Raw genomic sequence first — 26,034 nt, forward strand, 5'->3', positions numbered from 1 at the left:
TATTTGCACATCCTTTTTTAGGTTTTATTGTGCTAAAAAGTAGAATCCACACAGGCCAAAGAAAACCCCAAAACAAACAAACATGCAAAATATTTTTGTGCACACCTCTACCGCACTACTTTCCACTTTTGAAATCTTAAAATTAAAAAAAAAAAAAAATCCCAAAGCAAGAGTACCCGGGTTGAAAAGCTAACATTATAAAAGCTAGATTCCTAACACAAACACTGCAGACACAAATCACTCCGTTGCAAAAAGTTAATGTTTGTAAGTGTTAAATGAGGAGACGTGAACGGCAGATCCGAAGCGTCCTCCCCACTAGGAACTATTAGAAATTGTTTGGTGTCCTAGGACATCCCTGATGGTGAGATAGATACAACCTTAACCCCAAAGCTATGCCAAACTTGCAAACTCCGAGGGAACCCCATATTCAAAACTACCTTCTTCTCCTGCTCCCTTTAAAATGGTTTTTTGTTTGTTTTGGGTTTCGGTAAATAAAAGAGTCCCTCAGAATCGACACTCGTTCTCTCTGAGATGTAGAAAAACTGATTCAGTAAATGACCATGATGAAGTCCTTCTTTGAGATGCTTCACTTTTCTTTTTAATGATCATGTACTTTTCTAATGGTCGCACGGGCATGCGTGTGTCCATGTGTGTGTAAACCCTTTTAAAAGATATTTTTGGAAACTTAACTCTTGGGAACTGCTTTTCCTTTCTTCGAGACCAGTCCCTGAAAATGTGTTTTTGTTTTCATTTTTTGCTTTAAGAGAAAACCTGCCTAGAGCTTTTCTGTACAACTAGCAACCTCTCCTATCCCTGTATATTTGAACTTTCCAAAAATAACAGAATGCTCCAAGGTACTTGTTTGCAACTCCTGAAAAATCTCCAGTCACTCCCAGCAGATTCTACTGCCTGGTACTTTAGATTCACTTTCTTACTGCACCACAGGTAAAGAAGGGCCCCGTGGTAGGAGCACAATTATGTCCCTCCTGGTGCTCCCTCAGGAACATGGCTTCACCCTTGGAAAAAAAGCACGGGCCTCCTGCTAGGGGCGCATCCTGCTGCTTCTTTCTCCCTCAAGGAGAAGGGACACACTCAGAAAGGCAGTCCCCTGGAAGCCTCAGTTCTCAGAAGAAAATGTTCTAATGCATTCTCATAAAACATGCAAAGAGAAAAATCCAAAACAGGAGTGAGGAGAGAGTAGCAGTGAGTTGGAAGAGTGCCTAACTATTGTGTTCAAGTGAGAAACACCCCCTCAGACTGCCTGCTTCCATGCCTTGTTCAATGAGCATAATAACAGTGCTTCCTGAAGGGAAAGAGAATGTACCATTTCCAGCCTCAGAAACTAAGCTGCTCTCTTCGTCACCAAACAGCTTTAAAATGCTTACTTAACCCAAACTATCACTAATGTTTTAAAGAAGTTTGAAGACCCAAGTCTATTTCAATAAATACTTAAATAAGTTCTAGATCAACTTGGCTCATACATTTTCAAACTATGGGCCCAAATGGCAAATGAGTACATTATCAGTCCCTCTTCTTCTCCCAACGGTCGACATCCCTGCACGTACTCAGTGTGCGGCACTGAAAGGAACACTTGAGAAGGATGGTGCAGGTCTGAGGTGGGAGGTGCGGCCAACACTGGCATTTTTACTGAGGCTGGCAGAAGGTAAGGCTCCTCTCTCCATGCAGAGTTTGGGCATGTTCTCGGCCTATTCTGCCATCCTGTTTCAGACACCGTCTCTCTCTTCTTGTCCACAGGTCATTATGCCTGTTGGGGGAAGGGGCACTGAGGAAGACTTCATAAGTGAGCAGTCATAGGACTGGGAGAGAAATACATGCACAAGACCGGGACATTCACGCTCACGAACTTCATAAGGAAAACAAAGGCTAGACGCAACCCAGAGTCACTTTAAAATCTCCTCTCACACACAGCAAAGCAAAACTGGAAAAACCCAATTCCACTTTCCCATCACAATTCAAAAAGGAGCTAAACCTTCTGGGGACATAGAATGTCTTAGACGTGAGCCAGAGATGTCTGCAGCATGAGCCAGAGCCCTTCCTAAAGCCCTGTCAACTGCCCCACAGCTCCTAGAAGACACCTCCTAGACGCCTGGACTCCCTCAGAATGCTCAACTCTGTTCAAGTCTGAAGTCTGATGCCCAGAGGTAGCTCCGAGACACTAGTAATGGAATAACACTTCCTTTTTTGGTGAGGAAAGCCCAATCGGTCTCAGCTAACAAGCCCTCAGCTATGGCTCTAAAAATACCCCACAGCGAGTACTGTTTAGCACTTCGTTCTGTTTGCCAGAGGAGCTCTAGAGAACTCCAACGCACGCTCCAGATTCTCCATGACCGCTCTGAGCTCTGTCCCTGCTCTGGTGACCTCAGGGAAGGGTATCGCTTCGAGAAAATGACTTTTTTGTTTTCCACTCTGGAGTTCTTGGAATTCTGTCCTGAACATCTGAATTACCACTCCAGCCTTGGATTAATTACTAGCTTGGTTGAGGAATCTTCATTTGGCTTCTAGTCTGAACTATGCAAATACACGATCTGTGTGCAGAAGGAAGGACTAAAATTATACTTCAAAAGGGCTCAGTAGCTTCCTGTCTTCCCCCTTTCCCCCAAAAAGAAACGTCAGCCTCCTTGAATCCTTTATTGTCAGCGGCAGGAGCAGCTCCCGGCCTGTCCGCATCAGACGCTCTGGGCTCCCTACACGTTGATGGCGTGTGCGTGCTTCTTGCACAGGGGTTTGTCCTTCTTGGAGTAGAATGGCTGCCCCTCCAGATTCACATGGCAGACCTGGGACAGAGGACAGACAGGTGTGAGGCGGGCCTAGCTCTCCCCGCTACAAATTCCTAATGACGTAAGCAGAGTAGACAATCGAACTACATAACATTTAAGACTTCCAAAGAGGAACACAGAACTAAACTCAAATTAATGAAATGGAATACAAAAAAATATACAAGATGAAGATGATCGATGGATGCTGTCCAAAGTTTACAAGACACCAGTACAAAATCGTGAGTCAATATCCACGGGGGCGATTAACATCCAAGAAAATACCGTTAGGAAACTAACAAACACATCAGAAAAGATTATCCTCACTAATAAGTAAAGGAAAAATAAATTAAAACCTCTGTGAGAGACCCCTAAGTATCTATTAATCTAACAAAAAAACCAAAAAACAAAAACCCTCAATCGCTTGTTACCTTTAACCTTAGAAAACTGTAGCCAAAAAGCAAAAAAAAAAAAAAAAGGTATCAATCAACAGTTAACAATGCCAAAAGGGAATCAGGCCCACTTGTGCACTGCTAGGGACACCACTTGGTGAATCAGCTCAGTCTTCTGTAGGGGATGTGGCAACACTGAAGAGGAGCTGTAAAGATGTGTCTGCCCAGTACCACTCAGGAGGAGTTTATCTTGCAGAAATGATTGCACGGAACAACGTGTGCTCGAGTGAAAACTGAAAACCACTAAAATGTCTCTCTATGGGGAGATGACTAAGTAGATTCTTACAGTACATTTTCCAATGGAATGCCACCAGGAAAAAGATCAGTCAAATATGGAAAAGCGTATGCAGGGAGACAGTATATGAAAGAAAAAGAGGCAAAATTATATATCCCCATGATGACATAATGTGAGTGCAGTTTGAAGATGGAGACATCACAGAAAGAAGAAAGCTAAGTAATGTATGTTGAGGCTACTATGGGTCAAGCAGGAGGCCACTCTACATACATGATCTCATTTAATTCTCACAAAAACTTATGGGAAGGTATGACTTTTCCCCATTTCACAAGGGAACAACTGTGGTTCATAGAGCCAAGCGTCCTACTTAAGTCACAGACCTAGCAAGTTGTAGAGCTGGGACTCGGCGTCCAGGTCTGCAAGACCCTAGATCTAGCTCATCTTCCCCATACCCCACCACAGAGGGGGGCTGTGCTTACTTGAAATTGTTCTGGGCTTGTGGGACTTGTATTGAGGTAGCCCTCCAAGTTTGTTGGACTACCAGTGTGTAGGCTGGCCCTGGGTGGGCAGTATGCCAATGTGTCAGAGTCAGCTGGGAAGTCACATAGGCTGGGATGAGCCCCAGGGTCATAGAGGGCACTGAACATACCAAACAGGGAGCAGAAGTAGGGACCACATCCAGGACACTGACATCAGAAGAAGTGCAGATAGAGGTGTCTGGGTGGCTCAGTCGGTTAATCATCCGACTCTTGATTTCAGCTCAGGTCATGATCTCAGGGTCATGAGATCAAGGCCCATGCTGGGAGTGGAGCCTGCTTAAGAATCTCTCTCTCCCTCTCCCTCTGCCTGTCCCCCGCCCCCACTAAAAAAGAAAAAGGAGGAGGAGGAGGGCAGCAGGTAGAGTTCCCACATACAGAAGGCATGAGGATAGAGAAATCACCCTCTTGAGATGAGCTTAGCTCAGTGAGCATGTGACCACTCCAAGACAGTTGGAAAGAAAGGTGGCATCACAGTGGTCCCATGTGCAAGTACCTCATGGCCCAATTGAGAATGTTATACTCGAGATCACACAGGGCTGACAATGGGCCCTGGAAACCAATGACCTAAAAAAGTGACTGAAAACATCCCAGGTGGGGGCAGTAATGTTGAGTGTAACCAGGCTCTTGGGGTGGCCTCAAGCTGCTGGTGAAGACATGGGGATAAGCCCAAGATCCAACAGTGAAGATGGGTTTCATGGGAGATAGAAAGGCAGCTCTGGAGTGAGTTGTCAAGGAGCTGCCTGTCAACACCTGAGGCTCTGGCTGGGAGACCCTGCCTAGTCTAGGACAGTGCTGGTTACTTGTGAGAACTTTGGGATAAGTTGGAGAGTGTGTTGGGAGACTAAAGACCCAGAAGTGAGGGTGGGCCAGAGCCTCAGGGGCAGCTCATTGATAAGATGGAGCTGAGGGCAGAAAATATCATAGAAAGGTCGTGCTCAGTGTCTTGGGCTAGGAGACTCTGTGTGGGATGCACGGTGGCTTCCTGGTGAGGCCTCCAGACTACTCAGTGGAATGGCACAGCAGTGATGGTTCAAGCTTCAGGTTGCATGGTCAAGTGGCATCAGGGCCTGGGTGGGAAGGAGTAGTGGTCATGGACAGTGCTGGAAGGCAATGACGTAGGCCAGCTACAGCAGCCCCTAGGACTGCTGCCCTCCCCTCCCCCACCAGTGAGGAAGGACTAGAGACCCAACAAGACTTAGAGGAAAAGAGGGGCCACAGTAAGACATCTCTAGCCCACTAAAGATAGGCCCCATATCCTTTCCATTGGAACTCAAGTGCTGAAGCCAGACAGAAGCTTAACCCCTCACCCCAACCCCCAGACAGGAGCTTAACCCCTCACCCCAAACCACACAGCCCTTCTCATCCATCATTTTATTTTTTTAAATATTTCTTATGATTTTTTATTGAGAGAGAGAGCACGAGTGGGGTGGGGCAGAGGTAGAAGGAGAGAGAATCTTAAGCAGACTCCACACTCAGCACAGAGCCCAATGTGGGGCTCCATCTCATGACCCTGAGATCATGACCTGAGCTGAAATCAAGAGCTGGATGTTTAACCAACCGAGCCACCCAGGGACCCCATCTCAGCCCTCATTTTATATGCTTGGGACTTTAGAGAGGCTGTCTTGTTCTATTCTTTAATTGCTTGTATATGTCAACTTTGTTTTCTTTCAAGATTCCAAACTCCTTGAAGGTGGAGCTTTGTTCGGAGATACTCTTGTGTTCCCCAAACTCAAGCAATATTTGGTAAATTGAATTAGTCTAAAGTTATGTGCTCTCCTGAGATCTAACTGGTGGGAAAACAGCTTATCAGCTGGGAGAGCTAGTTCTGATCTTCCTTTCTTATTAATTTTTTAATTAAAAGAAAATATATGTTCATCAAAGATGATTTAGCAATATAAAGTGATGGAAAAGGATTCCCCTTGCCCCCCCCCAAAAAAACCCTCACAGTTTTCCAATCAAAAGATTCCTTTCCAAAAATTAAAACCAAAACCATGTTTCACTTCGCTATACCTTAACAGGGCAGTGAGTGCCACATAGGGCCACTTAGCAGGAAGATGTAATGATTCATTCACCATGCTGATTCTCCAAAGGACAGGATCTGCCTGGCTTCTTTAGATGGATCCTTCTGCAGTGCTATGGGTCTCTCACCCTTGCCAGAACTTATCTATAATCTTGGCCTGAACAACCCTATGCTTTACTGCTTCTTCTGGTCTCTCTCTGGGATTTGTGCCACTGTGATTCTCAGCCAAACTCAGTGGGCTCAAGGGAGCAGACCCATGCTCACCTTTTCCATGGTACCCTCTCCATGTGACACAGACCTCTCATCAGCCTGCCCTGAGAGAACGGGCCTTCTGTGTCACAGTCTGCCCTGGACCTTCTCCAAGTCTCTTGGATCCTTCTAGAAGTTGGGCAACCAGACTTGCATGCAGTGTCTTAGGATCAGACAAGCCATGACTTGAATGTCGGGGTCAGAGGGCCCTATGTGCCTTGCTGAGCCATTGCTCTTTAGGGGATAACCAGAAAGCCAGTATATTCACATTGTTGTCCATTTTCAGAGGGGAGGACCTGATGTATTTAAAGGACCCTAAAAGACAATTAGAAAATCGATTCCAAAAGCTGGAAAATCAGAGTGTTTAGATTGAATTGTGTTGTTTCTTCCCCCAAATTCATATGCTAAAGTCCTTACTCCCAGTACCTTCAATCTATTCAGCTCTGGGACACACCAGTGACCTTATTTGGAAGCAGGATCTCTGCAGATATAATTAAGATGTAAGTTAAGATGAGGTCATGCTGGAGTAAGATGGGCCATTAATCCAGTAGGACCAGTGTCCTTATAAGAAAAGGAGAAGCATATAGAGACAGACACACACAGCAGAGAAGGCCATGCAAAGACACAGACACACAGAGGGAAGGATGCCATGGGACATGGAGCCGAGACTGAAGTTCTGCAGCTGTGATTCAAGAAACACAGAGACTGCTGGAAACCACCAAAAGCTAGGGGAGAGCGCACGGCCCTGCCGACATCTTGAATTTGGACTTCTAGCCTCCAGAACTATGAGAGAGTCCATTTCAGTTGTTGAAGCCATCAGATTTGGGTACATTGTTACAGCAGAGTCAACACAGTGCACCTCATGCATGGTGGAGTGTACATGTGGTGTAGACACTGAGGTGCATTGCAGTAAACTTTATGATGAGGGTTGTCCTATATCATAAGCCTATAAAAATAGTTCAAGTTTAAACTGCATGGATATTTGATACATGGCCACACTTTACCTTGAGCAGCTCTGATAAAACCAAACCAAACCAAAACAAAACAAACATAGTAGCAGCACATTAATTTTCCCAAATAAAGTTCAGTCAACTGCAGACTCACATCACAGGCCTTTCTCAGGGATGAATATTTCCTAAATGTAAGGCAGAGTCCTAATGTCAATGAGCTCATCGCTGTGTCTGCGCCCCCCTCCCCCAACCCAAAGCCCTCATAAGGAAAATGCCAATCTCATGGGAAAAATGACTTGGCTGTTCAGGAGAAATAGATGGCACATGGTTAACAGGTCATCTAGGGCTTATCTCCTGGCAACTACATATCAGGAGCAAGACCATTTAGGAAAATAAAATGATACTCAGCCCTGATTCCTAAAGGTTGTCTCAAAAGAAGGCTTATCTCAGCTTTTCATAGAATGAGTCAACAAGCTCCAATCTAGTGTTTCATGGTGAAAATTTGGGGGAAAACCCTCGAATCACTTCATCATATCTAAAGCAACTTATCATCATAGGAAACCATCCTTCTTTATTCTGACCGAAGCATCATTCGCTGCTCCCAACTATTGAGAGCGTTCCTGGTGAGACAAGCTGCTGGTTTGACATTTCCTTAATGAAATGGAGAGTAACAAAGCCACTTTGGTTTAGAAGTAATTATCAGTAATAAACTTTGCTTGACTGTGACATATCCAGCATCATGGTACTTGCCAGCTTTTAAAAATGATGAGCATAGGGCGCCTGGGTGGCTCAGTTGGTTGGGCGACTGCCTTCGGCTCAGGTCATGATCCCGGAGTCCCGGGATCGAGTCCCACATCGGGCTCCCTGCTCGGCGGGGAGTCTGCTTCTCCCTCTGACCCTCCCCCCTCTCATGTGCTCTCTCTCTCATTCTCTCTCTCAAATAAATAAATAAAATCTTAAAAAAATAAATAAATAAAAATGATCAGCGTATCAGTGGGCCAGTGTTGAAAGGGATATAGAGGGTTGATCACCTGGCCCACTAGGTCCCTCTTGCCCCTTCTCAGAAAGTCAGAACCCCCGGCCGTGCTAAAAACATACTGCGCAGATGAAGCAGGTGTCATGCCAGGTGTGTCCCAGGGCTTCGATAAACTTGTCCCCAGCCTCCACGGGGAAATCGCAGCCATGACACTTGGTGCTGAACAGATTGACGTAGTCTGAAATGAAAGGCAGAGTGAGGACCAGGCATCCAGGCAGGCTGGGAGAAGCATCCTGGACACACTGACACAATGCCACAACAATGACACCACACCGCAAATCACTGAGCTGGGGCAGTGGGGAGGACCTAACTGGTTACTTCTCATTTTGCAGACAAAATGCTCAGTTACATGATTGTGTTTTTTTCTTTTCAATAATTTGTACTGGTGGTGTATGGATTCAGGCTTAGTTACCACTCTGTGCTGGTTTAATTTACAAACACTTTCCAGATCTGTCATTAACTTTCTTTCTACAGGGTGATTTTCTCTTCTGCCTCTGTCACCCTTTAGAGCCCAAACGGACCAATCCCAAAAAAGAAAAAAAAAATCACATTTCCCAATAGCTATGTTTAGTTTAGAAGAAGGAGAGCCCTTAACATTTTTAGGAGTTCTATAGCATGTTCTTTGCTTGGCAGTTCTTCTGTCATTGGGCATTTGTGTTGATAACAAAGTTTCACTACTAGAAACAATATTTGAGCTACTATGTTAAGACTCGTCCCCCTCCCTGCCTCGCCGAAGAGATAATAATACCATGTATTGTTTGTATAACGCTTTACAGTTCACCAAGCATTCTCGCATAGATGGTATTCTTTACTAGAATCTCAATGTCATGATCTGTGGATTAGTATGTACTGTTTTCTTTCCACCCTCGACACAGTGCCTGGCACACAAGTCAATACCCAACACATATGTGTGGAATGAATAACGGAATGGATGAACCAGTGAATCAATAAATCAATGAATGAACTTAATCTTCAAAAAAATCCCTCAGAGATTGAACTGTAATTATTTTTCTGTTTTATTTTATTTTGTGGATGAGGAAGCCAAGGCTCGCCAGAGTCATACAGCTGAGACACACAGCTGAGGGGGCTGGGTCCCAACTCCAACTCAGGAGCTGTCTTCCCTGGGCCCCAGCGACAAGCAGTTCTACGGACTCAGGGTAGAACTCTTCCAGATTCTTTCAGAGAAGTTTGATGCCTCTTACAAAGCCTTCATTCCCCGGGACGTGTGCTTGTCTCTCCACAGCTCTGCCACGGTTGGCTTCTCCTCACACCTTCCACGTTTCTGCTCAGGTCTCCTTGTGGGCGGCGTGCCTGTTCTCCATCTTAGACCACATCCTAAGAAGCAGCGTGCCATGGGGGGCTATGGGCTTGGGTTCTGAAGAACCCAGCACTGAGCTCAAGTCCTAGCTCTGTTCGGGAATCGTTCCTACTTGGGGCAAGTCACCTAACTTGTCAGCATCTCTGGTTTCTTACTGTAGAATGGGAGTAACTACAGTACCCAAGTCGTGGGGTTGTTGTACAGATTCAATAAGATAATGTACGTGAATGTACTTGGCACAGATACTCAAAAATCTTGGCTCTTATTGTGAATGTCTTTATAAAGGATGGAAGGAGGGAAGGAAATGTGATTCCAGTGTCTACTTGGCACCAGTCCAATACTAGTGATTTTCTAAGTTTCCTGGGTAATCTTCACAGCAGCTGTGGGAAGAAATATTATTCCCATTTTAAAGATGAGGAAACTGGCTGCCGAGGTTCTATCGCACCGGCAGTAAGGAGCCTGCCTCAATGGACTCCAAAGTTCATCCTCTTTCCATGACTTCACATGGTCTCTGGTTATCTATTTGACATTGAGCTTTGATAAGTTATATCTCTTGCATATATTTTCCAATGTACGGTTTCCCCTTTTGTGTTTAATTATGATTTGTCATGCAAATGCTGTTCTATACGTCACGGTCCATGAGGCCTGTCTCTGATGGAATACTTCATTTCTCACCAGAACTAAAAACATCATTCTGCTTCCTTTACAAAGTTAGAATGGGTTTACAGTTCACTCTGTGCTCTGTAGGAACTAGTGTGGGTGAGAAGCAGGGCCATAGGCTACCCCATCTCCATGGGAGGGCAAGCCCTGTACCCACTTCTGACTCCTCTCTCATTACTCCCAGTCTCCAGATGCCCTGGACTCTCTCGTCTACCTCATGCCTGTGTATGAACCAGGTCCTGGGCTTGGAAAAGTCTCCCCACTTTGTCTACCAGGATCTCTGCAATGCTGTGGGCCAGGCCTTCCTCCTGGAAAGTCCTCATCTTCCACCCCAACCGAGAGAGATGAGATGGCCTTCCCAAGGGCTTCTCTTGGGCTTCCCTGCCTTCTCCCTCCCTCCCTCCCTCCCTCCCTCCATTCATTCATTCATTCAATCATCTCTTGAATATCCATTTATGTGCTGGTGTATCACAGGATGATGTGTCTGCTTGAGGTTTCTGAAGGCAGAGACCCACTCCTAATGCTCTGTGTCTTTCACAGGAACTGGCACACATTTGATGGATGAAGGATGAATGGACAAACAAAGAAATCGTTTGGAAAACCTTACTAAATAGTAATTCCTTCTCTTGCTGTGCAGCCTTAAATTAAGCTTTTACAATGGAACATCTAGTCTGGCCTGCTGATTGGTTTTTCTGTTTCATACTTGATTCTGTATGATCTGGAGAACTGCCACTTTGTTTTAAAATTTGGTAGCACCGGTCTTGACCCTAATACACTTTTTTTAAAAGTTCACGTATTTCATCATTTATCCAAAAAAAAAAAAAGAGAGAGAGAGAGAGACTATAATTGGAATTAAGTTTGTGCTTGGGCTTTTCCCACCATGAATATAATCTAGTTCCTCATGTATTTATTTCTTACTTTACTTCTCCTATTAGGTCTTTATAATTTTCTTTGACTAACTCTCTTATGCCCCAAGTTGAATTCGTACCCTGTCTTTAATGGATTTTATTGCTAGTGTAAAAGGATTTCCATCCATCAAATCACAGGTGCTCTCTGTTGCAAAAGGGCTTAGTGCTTTCTGAGAACAGTGGTTCTCAAACGTTAGAATCATCTCAAGGGGTCGCTAAACAGATTGCTGGGCCCTACCCCTCAGAGTTTCTGATTCAGCAGATCTGGGGTGGGGCCCAAAGATCTGCATTTCTGTGATTCTGATATTGCCGGTCTTTGGATCATACCTCGATTCTCAAACTTAATTGAATATAGAATCATATGGGTGGGGGTAGGGTGATAAAATTCTGCATCTGTACATCTGGGAATTGATCTTCTATATCTTTAAAGTTTCCCAGGTGATCATGATGCCCCATCAGGTCTGGGCACTGCTCAGGGGCAGGCCCTCCTAGCTCTCTTACTTATGCGCAAGATATCATATGTAAAAGTGTCAGCTCGTGATTGCAGCTGATGAAATCTTTTGGAGTCTAGAGCCTAGCATTCGGACATTCTCCCTTCTGTGTCTTCTTCCAAGTTGTTGATAAAAATGATGACAAGGTACGACAATGAGATACCACCTCACCCTCATTAGGTGGGCTGCTATCAAAAACCCAGCAAAATAGCAAGTGTAGGCAAAGATGTAGTGAAATTGGAACCCTGTGCCCTGCTGGTGGGATTGTAAAATGGTGCAGTGCCATCATGGGAATAGTGGAAACCTCAAAAATAGAAATACCATATGACCCAGCAACCCTACCTCTGGGCATATACCCCCAAAGAACTGCAAACAGGGTATTTTAGACATGTTCATAGCAGCAGTATTCACAATAGCCAAGAAGCGGAAGCAACCTAAATGTCCATCAGATTTGGGGGAGGTACTGAGGACTTTTCAAGCCTCAGACACAAATTATAGAAATTGTAATGCTTTTAGTCAATTAATAATAGCAATTTGTTTTTGTTGTATGTGTTTTAAGATTTTATTTATTTATTTATTTATTTATTTATTTAGAGAGCACGAGCAGGGGGAGGGGCAGAGGGAGAAGGAGAGAGAATCTCAAGCAGACTCTGCACTGAGTGTGGAGCCCGACACGGGGCTCCATCTCATGACCCTGAGATCATGACCTGAGCTGAAACCAAGAGTCAGATGCTTAATTGACTGAGCCACCCAGGTGCCCCAACAATAGCAATTTGTATTGGCATGAACACACATCTATCAATTATCTGCTAATTATCTAACAATTATCACCATACACTCACAAGAAAGGAAAAGAGATTCTTATCTTCTTCCTTTTAAAGATATAGAAACTGAGGCACGGAGTGACTGAGTAACTAAGTCATTCAATTACTAAGAGCTGGGAAGACATCTCACCTGTATGTAAGAACCCAAGAAATTTTTCTTTTATAATTTGTTGTCAGGGGAGAATAGTTTTTGTTTGCTTTGCTTTTCCCCTGGAGGAACTGGAATGTTTTCTCCTTCCTGATTTTAAAGTAAACTAACTTACTGTGTTTCTCTTTTTGCCCACAAATTTGCTGCGCAGTCACTGTTGCTCTGTTATTCTTCATAATCAGCCTGCTTGCTTTTCCCTCTTCTATTTGGTACTGATTTTCTAGTTCTGTTGTCTTAACCTTCATGTCTATGGTAACTTTGTTGGACCCTCCCTCAAATCCTTTTCTGAAAAAGGCAGTCTGTGGGAGTGCCTGGGTGGCTCAGTCAGTTGAGCGTCTGACTTGATTTTTTTTTTAAAGATTTTATTTTTTTATTTGACAGAAAGTGAGAGAGCACAAGCAGGGGGAGTGGGAGAGGGAGAAACAGCCTCCCCACTGAGCAGGGAGCCCGATGTGAGGCTCGATCCCAGGACCCTCGGACCATGACCTGAGCCAAAGGCAGATGCTTAACCATTTGAGCCACCCAGGCGCCCCTGACTCTTGATTTTGGCTGGCTCTGCCAGGGAGTCTGCTTCTCTCCCTCTCTCCCTCTCTTCCTCTGCCCCTCTCCCCACTCATGGATGCTCTCTCTCTCTCTCTCTAAAATAAATAAATAAATCTTAAAAAAAAAAAAGAGGCAGTCTATGAATAAATGAGTGAGGAAGTGGCTAATTAGCCAGGACACCTGATTCTCTAATAGAGTGCTTTGTCTTCAAAATTTATAATTTACTCCAAGTTTTAAGGTAAAACATAGCATTTTGGGGAAGAGAGAAACTGAATTCAGCTGGGGGTGGTTACAGGACTCTGAAGGAACATCAGAGGAGCAGGGAAAGGGACTTTCACATGTTTGGTGCTTTACACACTTTCTCTGGTTAATCCTCACAACTCATGAGGCAGGTGTTTATATGCCCTTTTGTACAGATGAGGGAAGTGAGGCTCAGAGAAGTTTAGTAACTCCCTCAGGGTTACAAAGCCAGCCCGAGGTGGAGCCTGGAACAGAACCTAAGACAAAGTCCAAAGCCAAAGCCTTTTCAGATTCCAGATCAAAATCATCTGAAAGGTTTCCCAAGTGGTTACAAGATGCCAACCTGTGATCCACATATGTGGTGCAGGGAAGGGAACTGAGGTCGAATGTGTAAAAAAAAAAAAAAAAAAAAAAAGCTATAGACCCGGCCCCCACCCCAGGAAAGCATGATTCTGCCATTTGGAGCCTCCTGATGGTTCCATGTGAATGGACCCGGGCAGGAGCTTCCTGTACCTGCTCCCTTCTCCCAGACCGTGGGGCCTCCCCGCAGCATAGCGGTCCTACCTTTCTCGCAGTAGGGCTCCCCATCTTCCATGTGGAAGAGGCTGTTCCCAAAGGGCTTTTTGCAAGCTGCGCAGACGAAGCAGGTGGTATGCCATGTCTGTCTCAGGGCATGCATCACTTCCTGGGGGGAGAGAGCCTCCACTCAGGCCGAGAGGCTCAGGGGAGAGAGGCAGCTGGGCCCCCTCTTCCTCCCCAGGCCCTGGCTACTGCCGGAGCATCCCCACAGGGAACAGGGCAGGAGAGCCCAGGAGGTGGGCCTTGGACGTGCTGAGGAAAGGCCCGGGGGTGGCAGAGGAGTTCACACTCATGTAGCCCCTGCTGGGTGCCAGGTTCTGTGTCAAAATCATCGGAGAGGTGGTGACATTAGCTGTGATTCTGAACCCTCCCATCAAAGCTGGGGCGGGGGGTATTGCTTATTACCGCTGCTTTACCAAAGGAGCATGGAGGGGTCAAGGCCACATGTGGGTGCGTGGCGAGGTCAGTCTATGAAGCGATAACTTGCTTTGCAGCAGCTCCACCAACACGTCGAGCTGTGTGGCCCAGGCAAGTCATCATCTCTCCCTCCACGTTCATTCGCTCCCTAGCTCATTCGTGGCAAACCAACTCCCTTGTAGGATAGACAGTTGTTCTCTCTCCGTTAGCAGCCACTTCTTGGCTTCCTAATGGGCCCCCTACAACCTCGGCGAGGGAGAGAGATTGGGGAAAAGACAAGAGTCAGAGGAGAGGGATGCTGCCCACTTACCCCCATGATTTTGGTGTTGCACTTGGCACAGATGGGGGCAAAGAACTGCTCGTAACAGCGCTCGCAGTACACGTTGTTCTGCTCCTCCACAAAGCACATGTCGGCCAGGGAGGTCTTGCAGTAGGCACAGTTGAACTCTTCCGGGTGCCAGGAACGGCCCATGGCTACCAGAAAGGGGCCCCTGGGGAAGCAGAGAAAGGCAGCCCCAAAAGCTCGAGACCAGATGTTTCAGGACACCCAAAACTATTCATACTTTGACCCAATAACCCTGACTTTTGTAACTGTTCTAATGAACTGATGTGAAATTCAGATAAAGCTCTATGCAAAAAGATATTCATTGTTGCAGCAACAACAGGGAAGCAACTCAAATACCTCCAAGTAGGGGACGGGGGAAGTGTATTCGTAACAAGAAGAGCCAAGACGACCATGCCAATGGCTGGCCTTTATTGAGTGCTTACTCTGCGCCTGGCACTGTTTAAGAAGAAATGTGCGTGGATTAACTTGGTTAGCGCTTACTACAATCCTAAGAAGTAGGATTATGGTACCTGCTTTCAGATAAGGAAACTGAGGCACAGAGAGGTGAAATAAGTTGTTCAAGGCCACAGGGCTAGCACGGCCTGGGTAGCCCAGATCCAGATTAGCAGTCAGAGCAGTGGGACTATGAGGAAATGTGGTCCATTTTCATTTTTACTTTTTGGAACTCTCTAATTATTCTCTAATGAGCATGTGTTACTTTATTTTTAAGTAAAAGTGTATTTATCACATATATATGCCCTCCTCCCTAACACACACATCCTATAAACATACTATGTCCAAACAAGTGTCACCTACGTCTATGAAATGACTTGTTCTCCTTTTAGGGTGGCAGGTGCCCACCAAAGCCCTGAGCAACACTGGCCTGTCTGTGGAAAGACCCAGAAAGAACCCTAAAGGAAAGCTGGGTCAAAACTAGCACTGTCAGCCAGCTTGCAACATGCCCAGTAAACCTGACAACAAGACCTATGATTCCCAGAACCCGGCCTTAGCCCGAGGGGGAGGTCCTGGCACCAGGCACCGTGCTGGGAGCTTCACCCACTTACTTCATGGAATTCTCCCGACTCCCGGGGAGGTGGGTGTCACACAGGTATGGAAGCCAAAGCTCAAAGAGGGTCAGACTAGGTGGCAAGCCAGAGGAGCCTGAGGCTGCCCAGCAGGGAGCCTTCTCCCTACTCCTGCCCTCCCTCTCACCTCCCCCGCCCTACCACAGGGTTCAGACGGTGCACAAGCACCCCACACCCCTGCGCTCCCAGCGCCCCAGCTCAGGGGCACAGCTGGACCGTACCTGATGACGTTGCTGCAATGGCCACAGAGCGGAGTCCTGCTGCTGGCTGGGACGCGCTCAGCCCGCTGAACGATGCCCCTGGCCAGGGGAGACCCCTGGGGCCCCGTCGGGGTGTAGGCAGGGGTCCCTCGAGGCAGGGTCTGCTTGCTGATGGAGGTGGTACTCTTGCCAGGGGCAAACTTCTGAGAGAAGCTGTCGTCTGTCACCCATGGGGGGCGGCTGGCAGACTCCACAGGGCCCCCACTGTAGGCCGCTGAGGGTGCAGGGTTATAGCTTGGGGCTGGCGAGGGGGTATAGGCTGGTGCCGGGGAAGGGGAGTAGGTGGGGGCAGGCGAGGGGGTGTAGGCAGGGGCAGGTGAGGGGGTGTAGGGAGCTGGACTATAATTGGCCCCCGGGGATGGGCTGTAGGTAGATGCAGGCACTGCAAGCCAAAAATAGCCAAAGAAAAATGTATCAGGAATTCATTTACCCCAACTTCCCCCACCCCCAGCCAGAAAACTCTAAAAGGTGACTTTGATATTAGAGCGGTACAATTCCAATTTTTATGGAGGACACGTTCCTGAACTTCTTGATGCCCCAGATTTGAATTTGCAGCAGGGAGCCAAGGGAGATAAAGAGCAATCAGAGCAGAGCCCTCGGGAGCTTGAACAGGGCTGGGAAAGGGACATAGCTATAAATATCTGCAGCTGGGTGGGGTGGGGCTCGGCCAGGCCTTGGCTTCCAGAAGCCTGCAGAAGACAGGGAATGGGGGCGGGCATGCCAGGCAAGCCTCATATCTGGGTCCCCTGGGCCGGGAAGGGGGTGGGAGCAGGTCAACTTGGCCTTGACTGGAAGATGCTTTCAGTTGCACTCTGACCAGAGATTTGACATCTGAAATGCCTCAATCACATGTGTTTGCTGAACCTGGACCTAGTCCAGCCTTTGGGACAAAGTGGATGATAGGGCAGTTGGGTTTTCGGGTTCAGGTTTCATGTTTAGCTACAATCATTTTCTCAAAAAAACACTTCAGCTTGATTTATATTGGGGGAAATTTCACCTTGGTTTGATTGGGGTGGGGGTCTTGAGAGAGCCATTCAGAGGGAGCCTGGGCAGAGATGTTGGGATGACACAGCCCAGGTCTAGCTGCTCCCTCAGTCTGTGGCTGCCTCTAGGAGACCCATGCTCCCCTACACCACTTTGGGGGAAACAGAGTATGTCTGAGTGCGTGTGAAATTACCATGAAAGAGTGCAGGAGAATGCACTACCTCACTTCTGGAACCTCCACCTCCAAGTCTCCCAGAGCTAAAAAACCTTTTGGGGTGACAACACAAAGGAGCACTGCCGCTGCTCACCCAAAGCCCTCTGAGGCCTGCGCCCTCAAAACCTAGGTTTCTAAGTTCTGCTGCCTCCCATTGTGGAGCCTGCACACATTCCAGCCAGGGAGGTTCCAGAAGCCTCACCTCAACTCACAGTCTGTGCCTCTGGAAAGAGGCCTCATTCCTCCCATCCTGGGAAGCATGCTGGGGCAACCTCCCTCCATTCCTGAGCCTGCCTAGGTGGATGGACTATGCTGAGGGGTCCTGAGACAGCCCCCCTCAGTTTCCAGCCTGGAAAGGAAGGTCTTGCTCAGGGCTGAAGTTCCCCACCTGGCCTCTGATCTCTCCCACCTGGTTCTCCTGGACCACCTTGGGTGGCCTGTGGCCTGCTGTTCCAATCGTATTGTTCTACTCCCAGATGACTGGCCCTTCAGAGCTAGGTAACACAGGAACCCCAGTACTGTGGGTAGGTAGGGACCAGGCCTGTGTTATCAAAAGTTGAAGGGGTAAAACCCGCCAGGGCCCTGTCTTGGAGCCATGTTGGGAGTGAGGCTGGCTTCTAAAAGTAAAACTCTCTCCATAAGGAATCAATCTTCTTCCCACTTACTAAGGGAGTAGGCTTGGCACATAACAAGTCATCTGGTTTAGTCCCCTTTACAGTTGAGGTCACTGAGGCTCAGACAGAGCCAGTAAGTGGCAGAGTGAGTCTCCAAAACTATTCTATTACCCCAAGGTGCCTCTGTAAAGAATATAAGTCTAATTTCCAGAAAATCTTGGCACACCATGTCATTGAGGAATAACCATGAGCTTGGAGGAGGTCCCATGCGCTGGCATGTAGCATAGCCATCGGGAGCCCTGGGTTCAGGTCCCAGCGCTACTACATCCTGGCTGTGTGTCCTTGAGCAAGTTCCTTAACGTCTCTGGGCCTGAATGTCCTTTTTAAAGATGGCATTAATAATTCTTAGTGCCTCACAGGTTGGTTATGAGGTTTCAAGGAGACAAGAAATATAAAGTGCTTATCCTAGGGCCTGGCACAGTGTATGCATCATTTCACGTTAGTGAGCATGGTGACTTCTGGGTCTCAGGGTCTGGGTGAACTGTCAGCTCATCTTACTGCCTGATGGTCACCTGAGGGAACCCGTCCAGGGAGACTGTGGGATGTTGGGGGTGGGGATGGGAGATGTGACACCCTGAAATCAGATAACCTGGGACTGAGTCTATCACCAGTGGTAGAAAGTATGATGTCCCTGCCTGCCTCAAAGAGAGTGGTGGGGACCTACTGGGGTGACATGATGCATGCACTGTGCAAATTTGTGAAGCCCAGATTCCAAGTGTTGCCACCCTTCCTAACAACCTTGCATAGCAGCCAAGTGCCCAGAGCAGGGGGTCTCAAAGTGCTGGGGCAGGGGTAATGAGGGGAACGCCACCAGGGAGAGGGTGTGGGGAGAGGTGATCTAGCAGAACTTCAGAGCAGCTTCATCCCTCTCTATTATATATAATGGGGTTCTAAGCAAGATTTTGTCCCCCACCCTTTTTTTTTTTTGTAAAGTGGGGGCTCTCTGCTGAAAGGGATTAAGAACAAAGCCCCAATCCTGTGCCAGTGCGCAGCCCTAGGTGGCCAGTGAGCCCTTGAAATGTGGCTAATCGAAATTGAGAAGTGCTATCAGTGTAAAATACACACTAGATTCCAGGGCTTAGCACAAGAAAAGAATATAAATATCTCATTAATTATTTTATATTGACTATATATTGAAACGATGCTTTGAATATACTGAGTCAAATAAAATATGGTAACATTAATCTCACCTGCTTCCTTTTCCTTAAAAAATGTGGTTAACTAGAACATTTATTTTTATTGGACAGTGCTGCCCTCATCAGCCCAGTGGCTACCTAGGACTGGCCGGCTGTGTTATCCACAGGCGAGGCCCTTTACGTGTATTATTGCATGTAATACTCACTGCAATCCAGTGAGGCAGAGAATATTTTCTAGTCCACTTTACAGTGGGAGAACTGAAGCTTGGTGAGCCTAAGTGACTACTGGAAAGTTGGGGAGCTCGGGCAGTGGGACTCAACTCCAGATCCCCTGCTTAACCACTCCCTACGCAGCAAAACAGGCTTTAGCATGCCCCTTCCAACTCGGGCCCTTGCCCACTTTTCCTGCTTCCCTCCAGCAACACAAACCCTATTCCCTCTGCCTGGCAGACGTTCTCTTCCCTCCTCCGGAAGGCCTTCCAGACTCCCTGATCCAGCCCCCTCTTCTAAGCCCCCGCGAAAGTCTCGGCAGGTCAGAGGCATGCCGGAATCTGGAGTCCGGTGGGCTGCCCTAGGGGCCTTCGGTTCCCCGAGGCGCAGACCGGCAGCTCCCCCCTCCGCATCGCTTGCCCCCACTCTAGGGGGGTGAGGGTGGGAGCGCGAGGAGCGGCTGCTTCCCAGTCCCCTTGCCTCTGCGCCCTTCCTCCCGGCTCTGGCCGCGCCACCCCAGACGTGCCAGAAGGGAGACTCGATATCCCATCTCCGAGCCCGGGGCTGTTGCTATTTCTGCTTGACGGAATTAAGCCCGTCTAAATTAGAAGGTGATATTTCATCTCTAATTGGCAAGTTCAAAAGGCCCCTATCGCACTCGGCGGCCTCGGGAATGTGTAATTAAACAAGGTGATTTCTGACTCATCCCAGGTCGGGCCTGGCTCCCCACGAGCGCCGGCCCCCGCCCGGCCCGCGGGCCGACGTGGCCTCCCCCCGGCCCGCGCGGGGCCCCTCCGCCCACGGTGAGGCCGACCCGGCCGCCTCCCGGGCCCCAGGTGCTCCGGGGAGCGGCCGCCCAGCCCGGGCGCCAGCGCTGAGAGCCGGGCTGCGAACGCCACCCTCGGCGCAGAGGAGTCCCGCGGGGAGCTGCGGCCCGGCCTGGGTCGGCGGAGGACGGGAGCGGCTCGGGCCCGCGTTCCCCGCTTCTCCCCGGGCCGCCTGCCAGCCGCCCGGCCTCCCCGGGAGAGGGGCGGAGGCCGGCCGCCTCCTTCCCTGCGGGCAGGCATGAGTTAACGTCTGCACCGCCTGGGAACGCGGCGGACGGAGGCCCGCCGCCCCGGGGCTCCGGCACGTCTCGCCCGCCTGGGCCCCAGCCCGGCAAGGAGGTGAGGGGGCGCCGGGCGGGCCGGCCGGGCAGCGCGCCCCCGGAGCCGTGCCGCCCCCTGGCGGGCCTGCGGAGGAGAGCCGGGGTCCGCCCCGGAAGATGCCCAGGAGGACCCGCCTGGGAAGGGGGCCCGGGCCGGGCCGGAAATGCGCTCCGGGCGCGGAGAGCGCGCCTCGCCTCAGCCGGCCTCCTTCCCGCCCTCCCCGCAGTGGTCCCCGTGTCCGCAGGGCAGCCGCGTCCTCCAGCTCCCTCGGGAGATGTTGCACCACTGCAGCCGGCTCCGAACTGCTCCCTAATCCTGTGACTCTAACCTCAGAACCTTGTGTCCCTGCCCCTGGAAGGACAGGGAAGGGCGCCTCCTGTGTGCCAAGTACTCGGCTGGGTGCTTCCTTTCGTCCCCAGAACACGAGGTCTACATAGCTTCGTGCCCATTTTTCAGAGCAGGGAATTCAGGCCGCCGGGGCGAAGTGCTTTGCCTTGGGGGAGGCGGAGCAGAGCCCCGCACAGGAGCCGGTCTGATGCTGAAGCCGCTTCTACCGCCCGCACTCAACACCGCGCGCAGAGTTCTACACGAGGAGGGCTCATGATGGCTCCTCGGCCCTGCGCGTCAAGTCAGGCTCCCCAGAGCAAGGCCCTTCCGGCGCAGTCCCTGTCTGACCTCCCTGCCCTCCGGCTTCATTGAGGATCCTCTCTGGGGTCTCTCCTTTTCCCTAAGAGGATATGCTCCTGGGGCGCCTGGGTGGCTCAGTTGTTAGGTGGCTGCTCAGGTCATGATCCCAGGGTCCTGGGATTGAGCCCCGCATCGAGCTCCCTGCTCGGCAGGGGAGTCTGCTTCTCCCTCTCCCACTCCCCCTGCTTGTGTTCCCTCTCTTGCTGTGTCTCTCCTCAAATAAATAAATAAAATCTTTAAAACCAAAAAACAAAAACAGGATATGCTCCTGAGTCTGGACTCTACCTCATGACTTCTTGACCAACTCTTCCTTTCTGGCGTGATATCGAGAAGCCCCCTCCCTGTCCCCTTAGAGTTAGCTACCCCATTCTTTCCTGAACAAGTCCTTAACTTCCTCACCTCATCACTGTTACCATGTGTGAAAATGGTGTGTGTAACCATTTGGGAGGGGGGCGGAGAACAGTTTGGATATTACTGCAAGTGGAAAATGTCATTATTGCTAGAATTTCTATAGTCAAGATGGCTGTGAAGAGAAATATGCTTTAAATGAAAAGTGTATGCCCACCTAAAATCCTATCTCAGCCACCCATGGAACTTGCATGGGCCCCCTCTGGGAACCCTTGCGACCCATGACCCCTGTGTGTTCAGCCACCAGAGTGCACAGTTCACAGCCTCTCCCCATGCCATTCTTTACCCCCAACTTGAGTTCCTTACCAGCATTCAGTCATTCATTTACTCCTTCATCCACTACCTTTGCTGAGCACCTCCTCGGTGCCAGGCCTGAGTCAGGGGCTGGGGAGCCAGTGAAGAAAATCTGCCACAGCCCTGCCCTCCTGGAGTTCAGGGTCAGAATCCAGTGGGAAGGAGGGGATGGTGGTATCAGCCCTGGACGGCTATAGATGCCCAGAGCCCTCCTGTGGACATATCCGCTAGACCAGGGCACACAGGACCTTCCCCCAGCCTGGGAAAATACTGGCTAAAGAGCCCTCAGCTTCACTGTGCAGGGGGCAGGCAAGGGAGGGCGAGGTAACTGAGAATTGCCCTCAGGCTCTGAGGCGCAGGCCAGACTTTGCGAGGAAAGAGGGGACATGGGGCTGAGTCCTCATCCCTGTGGAGGGGCCGGAGGCAGTGTTGAGAATGGGGACCAGAGCAATGGAACAGACAGCCAAGTGAGCTCAGCCACCGGCTGACCCTGTGCTGGCCATTCTGTTGCTGGTCACGTGTGCTCTCTGGGCCTCCATTATCCTGCCTCAGCTGAGGAAACCAAAGACCAGACAGGATGAGCAGGTTGCCCAGGGTCACAGCAGGATGCAGGAGGTCTGTCCAAAGCCTATGGTGTTTTCATTACACCTGCCTGTCTTCCAGCTTGAGGCAGACCCAGACTCCTGGAGAAACAAGCTCCTCGCCTAAACCCTTTCTTCATTCACCTTGAGCCTGGAAATCCTCAGCCAGGAACGGGATCTTCCTAAGAGCTGGGTGGCTCCATTCCTGCCTGGCACCGCTCACCTGCCTCCCCAGGGCCAGAGGCAGGCTCCATAGGATTCTGGCCCACATTTGGAGGAAGGAGGGCTGAGCCTCGTTAGCAGGGCCTCACTGGCCACCAACCTTTTGGGGATGTGGCCTAGAAGCCATGTCCACCCTCCCCTCCGTGCTGCCTCTCACCTGGCTGGTAGACAGAAGGCCGGATGCTGGCGGTGGTGACAACCCGGGGCTTGGGCGCAGGGGCAGCTGAGGCCTCACTGTATGTTTGAGTGGCAGGTGCTGGAGAGGTCGCCTTGGCGGGACTGTAGGCAGAGGCCTGGGGCCTGGAACCAAGGGGGGAGGAGTTAGCAGCCAGAAGCACAGCCCCACCCAGGCCCTGGGGCCTGCAGTCCCGGCAGGCGGGCTCCCCCATCTTCAGGAGCCTCTGCGAGGAGAAAACCTGACAGAGATAGTCCTAGGGGGTTGCCAGAGGCTGTGAAGGAAAGACCATGGTGGTCTTTGAGGGGAAGAAGCTGCTTCTGGGGGCTGAGCCTTTGTGAGCCTGGTTAGAGCGATACAGCCCATTGCTGGCGCCACCACCGTAGGAGAGAGGGAGGAAGATCACCAGCCAGCCAGAAAGACACACAGAAAACCCTTCAGTCCCCGGGGAGAGATTGCCAGGGCGGGGCTGGGGCTGGAGGGGGCAGTAGCAAGAGAGAGGAGACAGATGGAGGTGGTCGGAGCTACCCTTCTCCCTAAATCTTCTGACCTTCTGGGGCACAGCCTCAGGCCACTGGCCTCCTCCCCATTCCCCTTCCTATGTGGCTGGAGGGAGCTGCCAAGTCTCAGGTTTCTGGGTGCTCCAGGGAGGGCTCATTGGAAGCCAGGAGACACCCCCCCCACCCACACACACACAGAGGCTTCTCTGCACAGGATTCCTGTTGCCCTCTTCCCGCTGAGTTAGCTGCCAAGAGGCCTAGAGCAGCCTTTTCCCACTTGTGACCCAGGAACCATGGGACCTCAGTGATGGGGGGAAAGTGCCCCAGTTCGTTGCCCTCAGGAAATGCCGTTCTTGGCCTCTCCCCTTGGAGAGCTAAAGACTCTAAGTACTGGAGTTAAGCAGCACGTTCAACTTTGTCTCATTCAGTGTTTCCCAGTTTCATTTGTCAGTGAACAACCCCCCCCCCTCTTTTTTTTCCACTTAAAACTGAAGAACACCTTACTGAACACATCCTTGGTCTCTCCCTACGTCTTTCAGATCCCCTTGGGGACCACATGTCCATACCCAGGGCAAATGGGTCATTGGTGGGGATGCTAGAGAAGTGAGCCCCTGCTAACGTATGCCCCGCCCCCAGCCCATGGCTTCCTGCCTTCCTTCCAGCTGTTCCCCCAGGGCCCAGGTGCTGGGCAGAGTCCAAGGATAAGGAAGCACCTTCTTCTCCAGGGCTGTGGGAGGGGGTGGCCCTGAGCTAAGAACCCATCGCACTGCCAAGCTCCTGAGCAGACCCAGAAGCGTGTGCAGTGCTGCCCAGATGGGATGGAGGTAGAATGAACCTCAGACAGCCAGTGCCCCAGACGCAGGGGGTGTGCAGACTTACCGTGCCAAGTTACCATGTTCCTGATGGGGTGAGGCATTGTCTCCCCTCCCTGGGCCGGCCTGCCCTGCTCTGATAAACCACAGTGGAGTAGGGGCCTTAATGGAAGAGGGAGTGTCCAGGGGTGTCCAGCCTCCACTATGGTGGAAGGCTGAGGGTCAATGGGGCTTAGCCAGGCTCTCCCAGCTGTGGAGAAAGCTTTCCCAGCATCCCAGGAGCTAAAGGTCCTGTGTCAGGGATTGGCATTGGGGGAGGAAGCAGAGGCTTAAGACACCCAGCAAGGATTCCGAGGCCATGCCAAGAAAGGCTGGGGTGTCCATTTGCCTCCCCCGGCTCCCTCTAGCTCCATCTAGCCTTGTGCGAGAAGGGGAGGTATCTAGGCCCAGAGCGTGGTTCCCTGGTCCTTTCTTCTCTGGCCTGGTGCTAGGACCCCTCCAGGCGTCTCTCCAACCTCCACCCAGCCCTCATCTCCCTTTGTAAGGCAAAGGAAGGAAGGGTTTGCTCTGTTGAGGGGCTCCTGAGGGCCCCAGGACACTGAAGACACAGAGGCTTGAAGCACAGTGCTGCAGCTTACCCTTGAGCAAGGCCCCAGCATCTGGAGCTTCTCCATCCAACTTGAGAGGCATCTCCCCACTTAACAACAGAGACATTTCTTACCCTCTTCAAAGTTTCTTTGTGCCCTTACCTGAAGAGACTCTGGTGTGCAGAGGGGAAGCAACTTGCTAAGTGACCCCGGGAAGCTGGAATAAAACAACCCCTGGAGGTCCAGACTGGGCTCACCCTTGAGGCTTGAGTTGGGCTGGGCAAAGCCTAGCCTTGGCACCACCTAGGTCCCTATGAAGCCTGGGGGCAGGGGGGCAGCACACAGGTCTGCAGGCCACTCTGCCCACCCTCCATCCTGCCTCGAGCTGTGCCAGGGACCTTTGAACCCTGACCCAGAGAGGCATGACCTTTCCAGCAAAACCCTAGGAAGGGAGCATGGGAAACTGGGAAAGCTGGCTCTGACCCCAAACACCAACCTGACAGCTCCATGCAGCCCAGAAAGAGTTGGGCCTGTCTGGCCGTTACACTGCCTGGCCATTCTAGAATGACTCATCCATCCTGTCCTGTCCACCTCCCCGCACCCCTATGCACCCTTTGCAAACTGCAACCCCCCATTGCCCCCCTTCCCCACCCCTGCCTTTGCTGGGTATCCGGGAGGTCAGATTGAAATGCAGGAACTCATAAGACTCGAGAGCATTTTATGTGCTAGGTGATTTATCCACACTTTTTTCTGTCCCAACCCTCAAAAATAGATGTTGCATTAAACATCTTAGCAGAGGAGAAACTAAGCTTCAGAGAAATTCAGTCACTGTCTGCGGATTATAGACAGTAAGTGGTGGAGCAGAGATTTAAGTCCCATGACATGGGCTACCTCTGGAGGTAGCGTGCTCTCTATCAAGAGAGAAGAGAGGGTAAAGGAAGAGGGCAAGTTAGTCGCTAAATATCTGCCCATATCTGACCTGCCTGACATGCCCAGGTCAACACTGTCTCTGCTCCCTCCTCCAGAGAGCCTTCCTTGACTTCCCCAGACCACAGGGACAATTTCCATTCTCCCCCTTTATCCCAGTTCCAGGTCTCTCTTTGTTATCTAACTCTGTGTGTGTGTGCGTGTGTGTGTGTGTGTGAGAGATAGAGAGAGAGACTTTTACCTCTATCTCAGAACATGTGCTGGGGGGCAGGGCAGCACGTCCCTATGTCTGTCCTGAGCCGCACAGTGTGTTCCCCTGCAGTGACCCCCAGTCTCCCCTTCGCTCTCAGCACCAGGCAGTGCTAGGCTTGGCTTCCCAAGGACCCCGGGGTCCTAACCACCTTGGACGGGCCCTTCCGAGG

The 26,034-nt window shown here is 50.2% G+C and overlaps 1 protein-coding gene across 1 annotated transcript; it reads right to left on the reverse strand.

Annotated features, from left to right (window-relative positions):
• On the reverse strand, positions 1 to 24,788 carry LOC118527475 (LIM domain-binding protein 3). The gene is made up of 8 exons (XM_078065546.1): positions 24,737 to 24,788; positions 24,166 to 24,229; positions 22,769 to 22,911; positions 16,015 to 16,435; positions 14,694 to 14,874; positions 13,952 to 14,072; positions 8,318 to 8,433; positions 1 to 2,795 (listed from the first exon to the last, which is right to left on the reverse strand). The coding sequence occupies exons 1-8, from the start codon at positions 24,786 to 24,788 to the stop codon at positions 2,706 to 2,708; spliced, it is 1,188 nt and encodes a 395-aa protein (XP_077921672.1). The 3' UTR covers positions 1 to 2,705.
• Between the last annotated feature and the right edge of the window lie 1,246 nt (positions 24,789 to 26,034).

Source organism: Halichoerus grypus, unplaced genomic scaffold (genome assembly GCF_964656455.1).
Source record: "Halichoerus grypus unplaced genomic scaffold, mHalGry1.hap1.1 HAP1_SCAFFOLD_93, whole genome shotgun sequence".
In the NCBI taxonomy this organism is placed as follows: domain Eukaryota; kingdom Metazoa; phylum Chordata; class Mammalia; order Carnivora; family Phocidae; genus Halichoerus; species Halichoerus grypus.

Coding starts and splice junctions, on each gene's coding strand:
- LOC118527475 (XM_078065546.1), bottom strand. CDS start 24,788: ATGCCTCTCAAGTTGGATGGAGAAGCTCCAGATGCTGGGGCCTTGCTC. Junction 16,436..22,768: donor GCCTTCTGTCTACCAGCCAG/GTGAGAGGCAGC, acceptor TTTGGCTTGCAG/TGCCTGCATCTACCTACAGC. Junction 14,073..14,693: donor GCAACACCAAAATCATGGGG/GTAAGTGGGCAG, acceptor CTCTCCCCCCAG/GAAGTGATGCATGCCCTGAG.